Source organism: Diorhabda sublineata, chromosome 7 (assembly GCF_026230105.1).
Source record: "Diorhabda sublineata isolate icDioSubl1.1 chromosome 7, icDioSubl1.1, whole genome shotgun sequence".
Taxonomy (NCBI): Eukaryota; Metazoa; Arthropoda; class Insecta; order Coleoptera; family Chrysomelidae; genus Diorhabda; species Diorhabda sublineata.
The window spans coordinates 6,642,807-6,656,800 of record NC_079480.1 but is presented as its reverse complement, the minus strand read 5'-3'; the positions used below and the strand labels follow the sequence as shown (position 1 = coordinate 6,656,800).

General features: G+C 31.5%; 1 protein-coding gene across 7 annotated transcripts in view; it reads left to right on the top strand.

Annotated features, from left to right (window-relative positions):
- LOC130446929 (ankyrin-3-like) overlaps positions 1 to 13,994 on the top strand; it is a 200,686-nt gene that overhangs the window by 138,401 nt on the left and 48,291 nt on the right. For all 7 annotated transcript variants that reach the window (XR_008910193.1, XM_056783461.1, XM_056783459.1 and 4 more), the window contains 4 exons: positions 924 to 1,148; positions 1,274 to 1,434; positions 2,520 to 2,731; positions 2,925 to 3,132. Coding sequence is in view for 6 of the 7 variants with exons in the window: in XM_056783461.1 (XP_056639439.1) it covers positions 924 to 1,148; positions 1,274 to 1,434; positions 2,520 to 2,731; positions 2,925 to 3,132 (806 nt within the window). In the remaining variant the exon portion in view is untranslated. The remainder of the gene's footprint in view (positions 1 to 923; positions 1,149 to 1,273; positions 1,435 to 2,519; positions 2,732 to 2,924; positions 3,133 to 13,994) is intronic.

Here is a 13,994-nt window from a genome sequence, read left to right as displayed (position 1 = left end):
TTTCGGGATCATTTTTACCTTTTTTTGTTTACTATTCTCTTCACTGTGCAATTTTGTTTTTTAATATTTGCCGTTTGATTCGTTTTGTGCAGAAGTTTTCTTATCGGCTAGAGAATGTTGAAAGTTTAAAAAGAATTTGTATATAACCAGAAAACAGGATAATGCAGGACCACGGCATATTCTTTAATAATCTTTGACTCAAATATCAGTATGTACTGACCTAACCTCGATCTAAATGTTCTCTAATTGGTCAGTACTAGAAGGTAATTTTAATCTTGATCAGAACTAAATAATGAAAGTTCAAGTTTTCCTTACATTAACATTCAAACATCTATAACAACAAAGGCTTGAGGTATGATGAAGTAAATTGTGTAGCAAACAAATAACAATTTAATAGGTAATTTTATACTTTCGCGGTCTCCGCGTTTTTTGGATCTAGAAAATCGAAAAATCATCCGATTTCGATGATTTTTTTTTAAATCTTCGTTTTTACGACGGATTTACGAAAGAAATTATGGGAATAAAAAAATGCAAACTTATATTTATTTCAGGGCTTTAAATATTCATGAAAATCCAACCATTCACATATAATTGTTGATAACGTTTGATGCTTTGTAAACAAGTTATGAACAATTATATGCGAAGAAGTGCGTTTATGATCACATTTAAAATCATCAAATTATATGAAATCTCCCTTATTTTTGTCGTAAATCCACCGTAAAAACGCAGATTTTAATAAGAAATTCATCGAAATCGGATGATTTTTTGATTTTCTAGAGCCAAAAAACGAGGGGACCGCGAAAGTATAAAATTAATAAAAAATATGTTTGATTAATTCCAATATAAATAATATATTTTAACATTATCTAGCCGTATCGAACGAAAATTGAAATATATAGCATTAAAAAACCGTTTTTCTATAGTTTTTTGGTCTCATTTATCGTTGATGCGAGAGGAGGTGCTATGAGAGGATGTCGTCATTCGGGTGTAAGAGTAATCGTACCTCCAAGATGTGCTTCTAGCCCAACAAGAATTACTTGCCGTTATGTTAGGCCTCAGAGAACGCCAACTCCTCCACCACTAATGGAGGGCGAAGCATTGGCTAGCAGATTATTGGAACTAGGTCCTGTTGGTGCTAAATTCTTAGGGTAAGAAAGCGTTTATAAAGTATATTAAAAAGCGAAATATAACCCAGAATGAAAAGTGCCATAGTTTAAAAAATTATTTTTTTTTGTATATTTGTTACCATGTTAAGACACTTTCATTTTTACAGACCTGTTATAATTGAAGTGCCTCATTTTGCTTCTTTAAGAGGAAAACAAAGAGAAATAATCGTTTTGAGGTCTGATAATGGTGAAACTTGGAAAGAACACACATTAGAGGCTAGTGAAGAAGCCATACAAGATGTATTGAATCACAGTTTTGATGGAGAAGGTATGTCAACACATATTTAGTATACTGAGGAAATATACAAAAAATAATTATAAAAAAAATACAAAATTATCCCTAGTATGAATCATCTTTCTTCAAAGTATCGTATCCCGAAATTACGCTGTTGATTGCTCGAGAAAATTATCCTTTTACTGATTTCCAATGATAAAGCCAAAATACTTGTGCTTTGAGGGTTTCCCATATATTCTTCACAACAAACTGAATTTACCCAACTTATATCATTTACTAGCAGACTCTGCAGATCGCGTACTTTGTCACAGCTAGACTATTCCATGTCGCGTTTTATTTCCCGAGTAAGATCCATTTTTACTTTCAAATAACTTTCTAAATATTTGAAGTTATCTTATCTACTTATTTCACCTGTACGGGGTCGATAAATAGGTTGGTGTATAGATTTGAGGTTTCGTATACACTGCGGCCAAAATGATCTATTTTGTCCCATAAATCCTACTCCTTTCCAAAAATGTCTCGAATGTGGGATGGCTTTAGTTGCCAAAGATTTCCGTTTTCTATTTCATACGCACACAGGTGTAGTGCTCTAGAGTTCCTTAGTGGTTCACACTTCGATAGAACGTGGATAGAGGTTTCGTCCTCTGTGCAACAAAATCTACACGCCGCATTATCTGCTAGATCTTCAAGGCTTCGAGGGTTTGTTGAGGCGACAGTGCCTCGATAGGACTTCTATTAGTATTCGTAGATTATTCTTACTTAGGTTGATACATCTAGTAGATCTTCTCTGGTATAGTTTTCCAGAAGAATATTTACCTATCTCAGCCCCTGTAGGTTGTCCCAATAATTGGTTTTGCTCCTATCTACAATCTTTTCCAGTGCTTTTTCCATAGTTCTGTAGCTGATATCGCAGAAAAATGGAAAAAGCACTGGTAGATTGGACTGAACTTTAATAATGATTTTAAAAAATGCACAAAACTAAAAATAACTAAACTTATGATATGTAGTTATTCATACTTGTAAAAAAATCATATTCATATTCTTCTAGAGATGTTTTAATTCAACAAATAATATAAATTTTGAAATGATTTTTCAATATTCGTTTTTTTTTTTCTCAGAATTAAGTCAAATAGAAGATTTACACACCAACAGAATAACACGCATTCTAACAAATGACTTTCCTCACTATTTTGCTGTCATCTCCCGTGTCAGACAAGAAGTACACGCAATTGGTCCAGATGGTGGTACAGTCTCTAGTATTGCGGTACCACTTGTTCAAGCAGTCTTCCCTCCTAACGCTCTAACAAAGAAAATCAGAGTTGGTTTGCAGGTAATCAACTAAAATTTTATGAACAAAATCTAAAGAATGTTGTTTCAGATAATGAATCATAGCAATAAAGTTTGGCATTCTACAAATATTTTACAAATATATTCACATGTTTTAGCATGAGTAATAGTTCACAATTCTAATAATTGAATAAAAAAATTGTCTAATAATCTATTCGAACATTCTGATTTTTTAGGCACAAGCGATTGAACCTGAACTTGTTTCCAAACTCCTCGGCCATGGAGTGGCAGTATCTCCAATCGTGACTGTAGAACCAAGAAGACGGAAGTTCCATAAAGCTATTACTTTGAGTATGCCAGCTCCAAAAGCTCACACTCAAGGCATGATCAACCAATATCAAGGTGCTACAAACGCTACACTTCGACTGTTGTGTTCTATTACAGGTAAGTTTTTGAAATTTAAAATTCCTCTAATTTTGTATCTTCTATTTGTCACTTGAATAATTTCCAAAAGCTCACTCTACCCTAGACTAGGAAGTCTGCGTTGTGAACTCACTTATATAATACGAAATTAATGTTTCAAATCTATGTGATAACATACAACTTGTTTCAAACAAAAATGGTTTAATTTCAACAAACGAAATTAAAATCATTACAGGGACTAATATTATTCAATACATATTATATATAAATCCAGAAATATAGAGGAATCGTGTAAGAACAAAGGTCACTGGAAATATTTTCTTTGAATAGACTGCAACATCATATATATACAGTTCAGATTTATACATATTAATTTAGATCTAATAGAAAGTTCATATGTATGTACACTTTCTTCTAAAACTAATAGCCCAGTCGGTGGCGGCAATTTTTTTCCAAAAGAATAAGTTATAAACAAACGGTTGATTTTTTTTACAAGTACTTTAAAGTATACTAATTGATGCAAGAAAAACTTCAGTGGTTCATCGATTTTCGAAAGTAAAAAAAAATCGAAAATTTCCCATTATTTCATTTTGTGATGAAGATAAAGGAAAATAAAAAATACCACGTTATAAAAAGATCCCCTACATTTTTTTGTAAAAGCTATAGTTTTCCCGGAAAATATTCGTAAACCTACAAAATCGTTATTCTAAGGCAATCAAGCTAATAAATACCTCCTATAGACGCCAAAATTATCAATTTTCATTTCATTATTTATAAAACTACTTTCGTAGAAATGAATATCTCTGTTTTTTTAAGCAAACAACTATCAAATTGGCGAATAATTTTTTTTGATCTTATTTGCTGTAGTATTTTTGATTAACTCTGTATCTATTATTGTTGCTATTATTAAGTAGTAGTTTGTTTCCCCCTGTATATGATCTGGTGTCCTTTACTTCTGGTAGCTAGTATATGGTCTATTTGATTTTCTATGCTTCCTGCCAGGTGTCTTCTAGTGCCTTTATGTTTGCTAGGATGTTCCAAGTTTTGTTTATAATATGATTATGTTCAGCGCTTCTGCTAATTGGCACAATCTGTGTCCATTGTCATTTGTTGAATCCTATATTGTTCCTCTTTCATTGCTCACCACTTCCTGTTGGTATTGTTCCTACCCTTAATGAGCATAAGCATCTCCCATCAAAATTATTCGATCTTTTTTGTTTTGGTAATTATTTACAAATTTTACTGAGAGTTTCCTAGACTTCCTACTCTTCCTACTCTTTTGTTCTGACCCCTCTGAAGGTACGTAAACGTTTAGTCCTTTATACCCAACTCAATAATTTATGTAAAATTGTAAATAGGAAGAAATAGTCAATTGCTCGTTATAATTTCATTACAGGTAGCAATATTCTCTTGAATTTCTCGGTCTAATATTAATTTCATTTGAAGCTGTGTTATCATGTATACCAGGAGCTTGGACGCAACATAGCCTTCCTACACTGTCGGATTTCCACCCTCCTGCTTTATTTTCTGAATGTCTTCCAGACAAGCGTCTGAAACAATGACCTGTTTATCCTTTGTCTTTAGGTAGATCCAGGTACTGAGCAATCTTTGCCGGTAATTTTCCAATGGTATCTATGCTCTTGGGTTGTATGCCACATTTTTAATTTTAATATCGCACAAAAAATCTGTCGAGCTTTACAGCTCAAACCGTTCGACGTGCAATGTGTGGATTTCATCCATGGCAATCACCGAACTGTGGAAAGGTGCGTTGTTCTTATGGAAAGGCATTTTATTTTTCATTGAATGCGGTTGCCTCTTCCAATTTCTCCCTTTACCTTATTAAAAATGATACCCAATACTCTCCTTTTACATTTTGGAAGATAGTCGATAAGCCCAATCCCATGACTGTCTTTACTGTTCTTTAATTTCAGGATTGTAGTGGTGAATCCAGGTTTCATCTGGAGTTATGAATCGATGCCAAAGAATATTTCTTCTTTCGACTTTGTTCAAACCGCGAATGTGCTTTTAGTCCAAATTAAGCAAACTGGGATAGCTCTAATATTGCTAGGAGGTCAACAAGATTAACACCAGCAATATTTCTAGCAGTGACCACAAATTCGCGAATAACGTATGTTTTGCTACCTGGAATTGTACTTTTAAGAAATGTGCCTTCATCAAATACGTCACTTTCTCGTAGGAACTTCAGTTCATCCTTCCTGAAAGCTCTCGCAATCCCTATTATAATATTTCGACTTCGGCCTCTTTTATAAATCATTGTACATTCTACTTCGTCAAAATTTTTTTGCATTATATCGTGGTGACCGCCTCTTCAGCCAAACCAAAAGCATAGACTTCTTCATATCGACATCTTTGCACATGGTGAGTTCAGATCTCAACATTGAATATGTAGTCCACAAAGTTCTTAAATTTTAAAAATAAGCAATTGATATTTTTTATATTTTTCAAATCACACCATTTTTCAAATTTTTGGTAGGCCAGGGCGTATCTACTTCTTGATTTTTCAGGTATTAAACTACCCACTGCAGCATTTGCAGACTTTTTTACTTCAAATGGAATGTCTCATTTGCTATCTGAAGACATTTCAAGTTATTACTTCTGGATTTGTTTTGACTTATTTTGAAAAATCGTAACAATTTGATTCCACATTAATATTTTCATTGTAATTGAAAATTCTATTAAATATTATAAAAGCGCAAAATTATATAAAACGTTGTATGTAACACGTTATGAAAAGAAAGATACTATTCAACTTGCGTAATTTGCAAAACTCGATTGCGATCCTTTTGGCAAATACAAATTTGAATAACTAGTTACGGAAATAACTATAACGGAACAGTTTTGATTTTCAACGATCATAAATTCTACTGAAATGAGGATAATTAATTTCTTGTCACCATCTTTCCAATAATTTTAGATTCTCTTGTATAATATTGCTCATGCGTTTATTTTTATTTTAACTTGTAGGAATAATCTCGAACCAACTTATGTGTTTCAAATCTTTTTTTAACAAATCCTCCCTCTTAAAACCGTGGATTTTTAGATCTCGAAAAAAATGTTCAATAAAGTTCTTACATAAGTGAGTTCACAACTGCTTATTTGTTAGCTATCATATATATGTGTAACTATTTGAAAGAAACATTAAATTTAATGTGAAAAAATATTAAATATATATATATAAATAATATTTTCAGCTTTTTGCGTATAACTTACATGAAAATGATTAATTTTCGCCGTAATATATTTTAGTAACTTAAACAGCATACCCAAACATTTATTCCACATAGCAACTAATTAGTTTAGTTTATCAATTATTCATAAAAAATACGAGGTGGTCCAAACATTTGAAAATTAATTTTTGAAGTTGGTACCTACAATTAAAAATAGCTGTACTGTTTTGTGTCCACTTTTTCTAAAACTAAATAACAAGGGAAAATATCTTGTTAAAAGGGTTATTCCAATAACTGGTACACTATTTTCATTAAGGAATTCATATTTTGGAAATTATTATTAGGAGACATTAGGGTAATTAGATAATTTCATATCACCATCTACTCCATTGTATATGAATAAATAGTTTTGGAGGATAATGAGGTCACATTTTGGAAATATTATTTCTCTGGATTTTTTCATGCATTCACACATTTTTATCGTATAAGCCATAAAGGACATAATACATTATCCAAATATTTCACCAAACTAAAATATAAATCACCAAAAAACAAAACAAGTAATATTATAATTATATCAAGTACCTTGTACTAATTGTGACGCTGTCTACATAGGGCAGACATCTCAGTGTTTAGACAGTAGACTAAAAGGTCATCAATACGATAAGGAAAAACATAAATTTAATTATAAAGATTCAAAAATTGTTGAAACGGAGTTTGATACACGAAAAAGAGAATTTTTAGAAATGGTTCACATTTATAAGAATGGAAAAGCTAAAAATGATAAAAAAAACCTAAATAATTAAAGTTAAATTTATAGATCTATTTTGTAAATTCTATTACAACTACAAACAATGTAATTGATAACTGCTACGTATTTCACATGTAAAAACTAATGAAAAATTAATCATTCTTGTTAAAAAAATTTCATATTTTGATAAAAACTATAAAAAATCGAAACGTCAAAATTTTTATCTATCTTTCAAAACTTTAAAAAAATACTAATTTTATAACAGAAGAGACCTGAGATCAAAACAAGTGAAAAACATTTCCTCATATGGCATAGAAATTTAGAAAAATAACGCTTCACTTATCTTATGAAACTACCCTGTATTTATATAGGATGGGGTGGGTGGCGATATGAAATCAATGATCTTAATGTCTCATAACCTCTCCCAAAATATGAGATGCCTAATCCAAATCATTGGTACATTAAGGTTCCAACTTAACTGTGTCCATTACCAATAATAATTTTTTTAAACGGAAAAATTAATGTAAAATTAAACGGAAAAATTAATGTAAAATTAAACGGAAAAATTAGTGTAACATCAATGAAATAAAAACATTATTGATAATAAAACTGGAAATATTACTATTGATATCATGATCAGATCAGAAATATACGAGTTGCAATAAAAAATACGACGAATGAATGTTTATAGCATCAATCACATATGAAACTATTTCAAATAGTATGTCTCTCACACTCATGTGTTGATCTGTGACAAGTTTGAACCCGTTTAGACGTGTCAGTATTGATTTTGAACAACATGTTAACATCAAGTTTCATTCTAATTTTTAAAAAGTACTACTACAACAAAATATTCCTCATTAACATCAGTACACTTTTGCATACGTTTGAACCAATTGTCGAAGCATTTTTTTCAATTACGATTGAGGTACCTCCTTGAACGCAACAATTGCTTCTTCAAGTGACCATCAATTCTAGTTTTGACTTTTTAATTTTGAACTGATGTGGGAGAGCTCGCATTGTCGTGGAGGAGAATGATTCATCTTCTACGTTTGGTTTCTTTGATTTTTCTTCAACTTCTGGCAAACAAATGCTGCTGTACTATTGGAACGTTACTCTAATGGAACGGTGACAGATGTCCAGTTATTCCGAAAAAACAGGCTACCTTTGGTTCGAAGTGCTTAGTGTGCGAACAACTTTTGTTGGATTAGACTTTTTGTTTAGTTTCGAGTTCATGTCCATAGATCCATAATTCCTCATTGATAGAAATCAACACGAGCTTTTTTTTTGAACGATTAATTTTTGCGGTTTCCAGCGGGAAAAATCTTTTTACCTTCTAAATGTTTATGCAATATTTAATATCATTCATTGCACATCTTGTAATATCAATTTACGTACATCATCGATTTTTTCTGCGGATTTTGGATGACCCTCACAAAATTCATCCTGTAGCGAAGTAAATTGAATTAGTAAAACCAACGAAATACGGTGGTTCGAGTTGGTGTTTTAACACACCAAAAGTCGAAGCGAGTTGATCGGCACACTGCCGTTGGTTCAATCCACTTCGAAATCATCGCAAGGAAATGTTTGCAATTTATTTTCATTTTTTGACCAAGTTGATTGTTTTAAGTACTCAGATGCTCAGTATGCTCAGTAGACAAGTGACGTCACCGATTCTTCACAGCTGTAAGAACGGCAATAAATTCGTTAGTTAGAAATATATTCGTTTGTATAGCCAGATCAGAGATAACACACATCCTCATAACTCGAGCATAATGTTAGTGAGGTTCTGTTTGGCATAAAAATATAAACAAAACAAATATGTAAACATAATGACGTATCTTGTTTTCTAACAGCTGATCGTTTGTTTACAAACATTCTATTATTCTAGTAACCTTGGTTCTGAGTACGTTTACCATTAGAAATGTCAGATGGCAATGTCAGATTTGACATATTCACATCAGTGTTGCTATATCTCAAAACTTAAGTAGCAACCTTCGAAGACAAATTTGACAAAAAGATAGATGTGTATAGATACTTTCCTTAGAAAAATAGTTAGTCAAATTCTTATACAATATTCTACAAGATAATAAAAAACTAAGGCAATTTCGTATCGAATACAATAAGAATAATGGAGATAACAGTGACACCATATTTATGTTTGATAATAATTTATTAAATTGAATATATTCTCAGGTTTCACTGTTGATTTATAATATCTGCTTTCAGTCTAATAATATAGTTGTTTTAAATCGGGAGCAATAACGCCATTACAAAGATATTTTCATTCAAATAGTTTTATTGAGGTTATAAATTTATTAAAAATTTGTTGCATTAGACTCACATTAGATTAGATTATAGAGATTTAAATAGGAAATACAAACCGGCTTTTCTCGGTATATTTAAATAACCTTAAAATTTTAGCTTTGTTTCATAACTTTTTACTGCACTACCTTATAGTACTTAGCTTCAAGTTCAAATTCCTAGCATGTTAGATATAAATCAAAGGATATACCAAGAGAGAGAATATATTATACGTTGTTAAATGCAATAATCACCAATTGAAAAACAGGAAAATTAGTTAAGAATTAATTTCATGAATATGCTAATAAACTCACTTGATGTGAACTCTTAAGGTGAGACATTCACAGTACTGAACATCCAATTAATCCATTTAAAAGAAAACAGTCCGCGATAATGTCCCTGGAGCCGGCTCTGTCTTGTTGTAGTGGAACTCTAACATTCGGCGAAGGCGCGACATACCCGGAATTCCTTTGATAGTTTATATTTTTTCTTTTAAACTAATTTCTAGGAAGTTCTATTTATTTATTTGTTTCTTTATTTTCTAGAATTTTTGAGAACTTTTTTTTGATATATAAATGAGTTCGTTTAGCGCAGTTCAGTTAGTTTATAATAAATAGTCTTACTGAACAGAACAAAATAGAAAAGTAACCACATAATTTAAATAAGTTATTTAGTCAAGTTTTAGTGATAAGTTAATTATTATGTAAGTTAGTTAAATGTAATGTAACATATTTAAATAAATTAAATAAGTGTTTATAAATTCAGTCCACCAGTAGTAATAGTGTAAATAAATAAGAAAAACATTACATTGGTGTCAGTTGTGGGGTATTGTAAATAAATAGTTACAAAACATGGCTAAGAGACTTTGCTATAGTCCGCCAAACGATAACAACTGAAAATTCCCATGACCGATAGTTAGCAATAAAGGAGTGACAATGGATCCAGAGAAAATTGCCTTCATACAGCGATGGCCGCCACCAAGCGATAAACATCAAGTTACAAGTTTCCTTGGACTTTGCACGTACCGTCGAATATTCAGAGATATTGCCAAGCTACTAACTCGATTCATGGAAGAAGCAAGAGCTTTCTCCTGGGAATGAAGAAGACCAGGACGACCGCGTTACATCCACAATAAGATGGAATGGTCGAGAGAATGAACAGGACCATTGGCAGATATCTGTCCCAAGTAGTTTCTAGCCACCAGAAAAGTTTGGATCAGAATCCCTATTTGCGCAATGGCTTATCGATCCGCTATAATGAGTCCACCGGGAAACACCTACGAAAATCCTGTTTGGACGTGAAATGAAGCTTCTTTGTAACCTAGAATTTAGCTGTCGACCTGGAGAAGATCGATCCAATTGAGAAAAAAGAATCGACGACATACACGAATTGTTTCGCTCGAATCTTCACATTGCCAGCGACAAAATGGTAAAAACGATACGTCATGGAAACCACAGAGAGCGGTTTTAAAGAGGGGGATAAAGTATGCCAGCACAACCCGACGAGTAGAAAGGGATTTCCGAAAAATTACAAAAATCCATACTTATTCAAAAAAAGTATCAATGATGTCATCTATTGCATGAGCAAGATCCCCTATGGAAAACCGAAATAAGTTTACCAAGGTCGACTAGCGCCAATTGAAGGAGACCATCACTCACAGGAAGAAGTAAACCAGTTGCGAGATATTTGGTCAATTAGAGAAACTTGAAAAGTAGATCTCAGCCCCCGGCAAGACGCTGAAAATCAAACACGATTCGCAGTACATCTTTTACCTGGTAATCAAAAATGAATTTTAAGATCAATCCACCTACCGCGATGAGTATGGAAAGCTTTAGAGCATCCGCGATCATGTGTTGGAAGCCAACGTGAAGAAACTGGCTATGACCAAGATAGCGAGTAACCAGTATCCACCCCATCATCAGTACCTGGTGAAGATGGTGTCTTGTTATTTCCATATGACCGGAAAGTGCAGGAATGGGTCCAGTTGCCGATTGAAGCATCCAGTCTCGGCTATCCATAAGTTCCAGGAGAAACTTCCATCTAAGGAGGGGGTAATGTTACGAACAAATCCGCGATAGAGGCCCTGGAGCCGGTACTGTTCGGTTGTAGTGGAATTCTAATACTCGGCGAAGGCGCGCCATGTTTGATATACTCGGAATTTGTTGTTTGTTTGTTTGTTTGTATATAAGTTTTTATAACAGCAGGCGATATGTTTACGTTGTTTCTTTTGAACTAATTTTTAAGACGGTCTATTTATCTATTTGTTTTGTTTCTTTATTTTCTAGAATTTTTGAGGATTTTGTTTGGATATATAAACGAGTTCGTTTCGCGCAGCTTAGTTAATTTATAATAAATAGTCATAGTGAACAGAACGAATTAGAAAGTATTAGCGATAAGTTGATTATTATGTAACTGAATATTAGTTAAGTGTAGTGTAAAGTGTTTAAATAAATTAAATAAGTAAGAGACAGTTTTTATAAATGCGCCCCGTCAATAGTAATAGAGGAAATAAATAATTACGTTATTATAGGCACTAAATTAACTTATATATGTAATTATTTGTATTGTATTTTTTATTTATAATAATTATATTTTCTCTTCATTGTTTTAGTATGTATTTTCAAGGTGAAACGAGACTCAGTATCAGAATTGTTGATGCTGAAAAGTGTCCCTATAATGTTGGAATATTTTTATATTAATTACAGTATATTTTTTTATAAAGAAATTCTTAACATATCCCCTCGGTCATATTATATGACTCAATTCAACACATCATCCTAGAATCGAATAATGTTTACAGGTTCATCGAATATAATCCGCATATTAAAACTCTTATAAAACTGATGTAATTTTTAGAAAATCTTTTAGAAAAAACAATCGTTAACTGAACTGAATTTGGAAAAGTGGTAAATATGACCAATTGCGATTTAAAAATTATCAGACTATTAAGAATCGACTAAAATTTGAAGTAATTTGCTAGAATTTATTGACCATATTTTTTATAAAATACCAACTGAATTTTACTATAATATCATTGATTATATTATTTCATCGATTTACATGTGATACAGATTGGTATTTCATTGCATGATGATAAAACGATTTGTCTCTTTTGGATGTCCTTAGTAAATGGTACTTAGTTACTTGTTATCAGTGTTGTCTTTACTGTTGCAAACTATTATTTTCGTATTCATGCTTCGATAGGAACTAAATCAGGTAAATTTAGTTCCGTAAATGTTATGTGATTGAAGTGTGCTTGCTCTTTGTTACAATTATATACTGCAAAGTTAACGATCAAAAATATACTTTCTGAAAAACAATGATATTTTGAATTGTAAATGGAAAAATAAATTTTTCTGTTGAATATTAGCGTTTATTTTCATTTTGAGAGATGAAAAAACTACTTGAAAAGCATTTACTTTTTATTTGAGATGACTTCTATCATATAGTGTTTCAGATTAAAACAACTTAAGTAAGTAAAGAAGTAATTCTTATTAATATTTTAATACTAATATTAAAATTCTTTCTCGAATTGGATTTATAAAGCAAAAAAACAACATATAATACATATAGAAATTCTTCTGTTTACATATACAAATGAGGAATATAGATATAGTTCTTCTAATATCAATTACAGATTATAAAAACCCTTGCCGACAATTTTGTTTGATCTACCATTCATCAAGTCCACGTGGACTGACGGTTTGTTAGATGTACCGAATTTTATACGGGGAGTAAACATTATTTTTCATTTCTTAATTTGGTATGAGTGTCGTGCGTATTTATGGAATATTGATTGTTCCTCCCATAACTGTCTTCTGCAATTGATATTGGATTGATCAGTTTGTATTTTACGTATTACCTTTTGGCGAAAACCAATGTACTAAGTAAATATCGTAATTTGAAATACTTCTTTTTAAGTTGGCTTTATACAGCAAATAAAATTACATATAAATTGAAGGAATTGTGGTCAGTTTGCTTATTATACCAATGGAAATATTGACTTACTTTTGGAAAATAACAAAAATACGTTTTATAAGGATTATTTGTACTGTATAGCAAAATTGAAAGTATCTAAATAAATAATTTTTTGTTCAATATTATTTTATTCACAATATGAATCCAACACTAAGTATGGTTAATGTTATTTCAACAATAAAAGATAATTTGTGAAATGTGCTAGAAAATCCTATCTAACTCTTCACATTAAATAGTCAATTTATTCTGAAACACTATATGTATGACATGTACAATGACGTAATTAGTACATTCTAAGACTATTAAACTTTACTGTGTGACATTACTATGACAACAAATTGTTTTGTTCTCGTTCTTGTGCAATAATTAAAATTAGATTCGATTTCAAAATTACTAACGTGAAGATCCTGTATACGTACCATTAATTTTAATTTGAACGCTCCAAATAAAAGTTGAGTGAATGGTAAATTAGAATGCTAACTAAGGGGTGTTTTATTTGAATTATCGAAGTATAATAAATGATTCCATATATAATGGGTTGAAATCAATCAGCTTAATTAAAGGAGTAATCATTATTAATCATCATAAATAATCATTTTCAATGGGAAATTAACTGTATAATAGGATCTTAACCTTATATATAAACAGCTCAACAGGCCGTA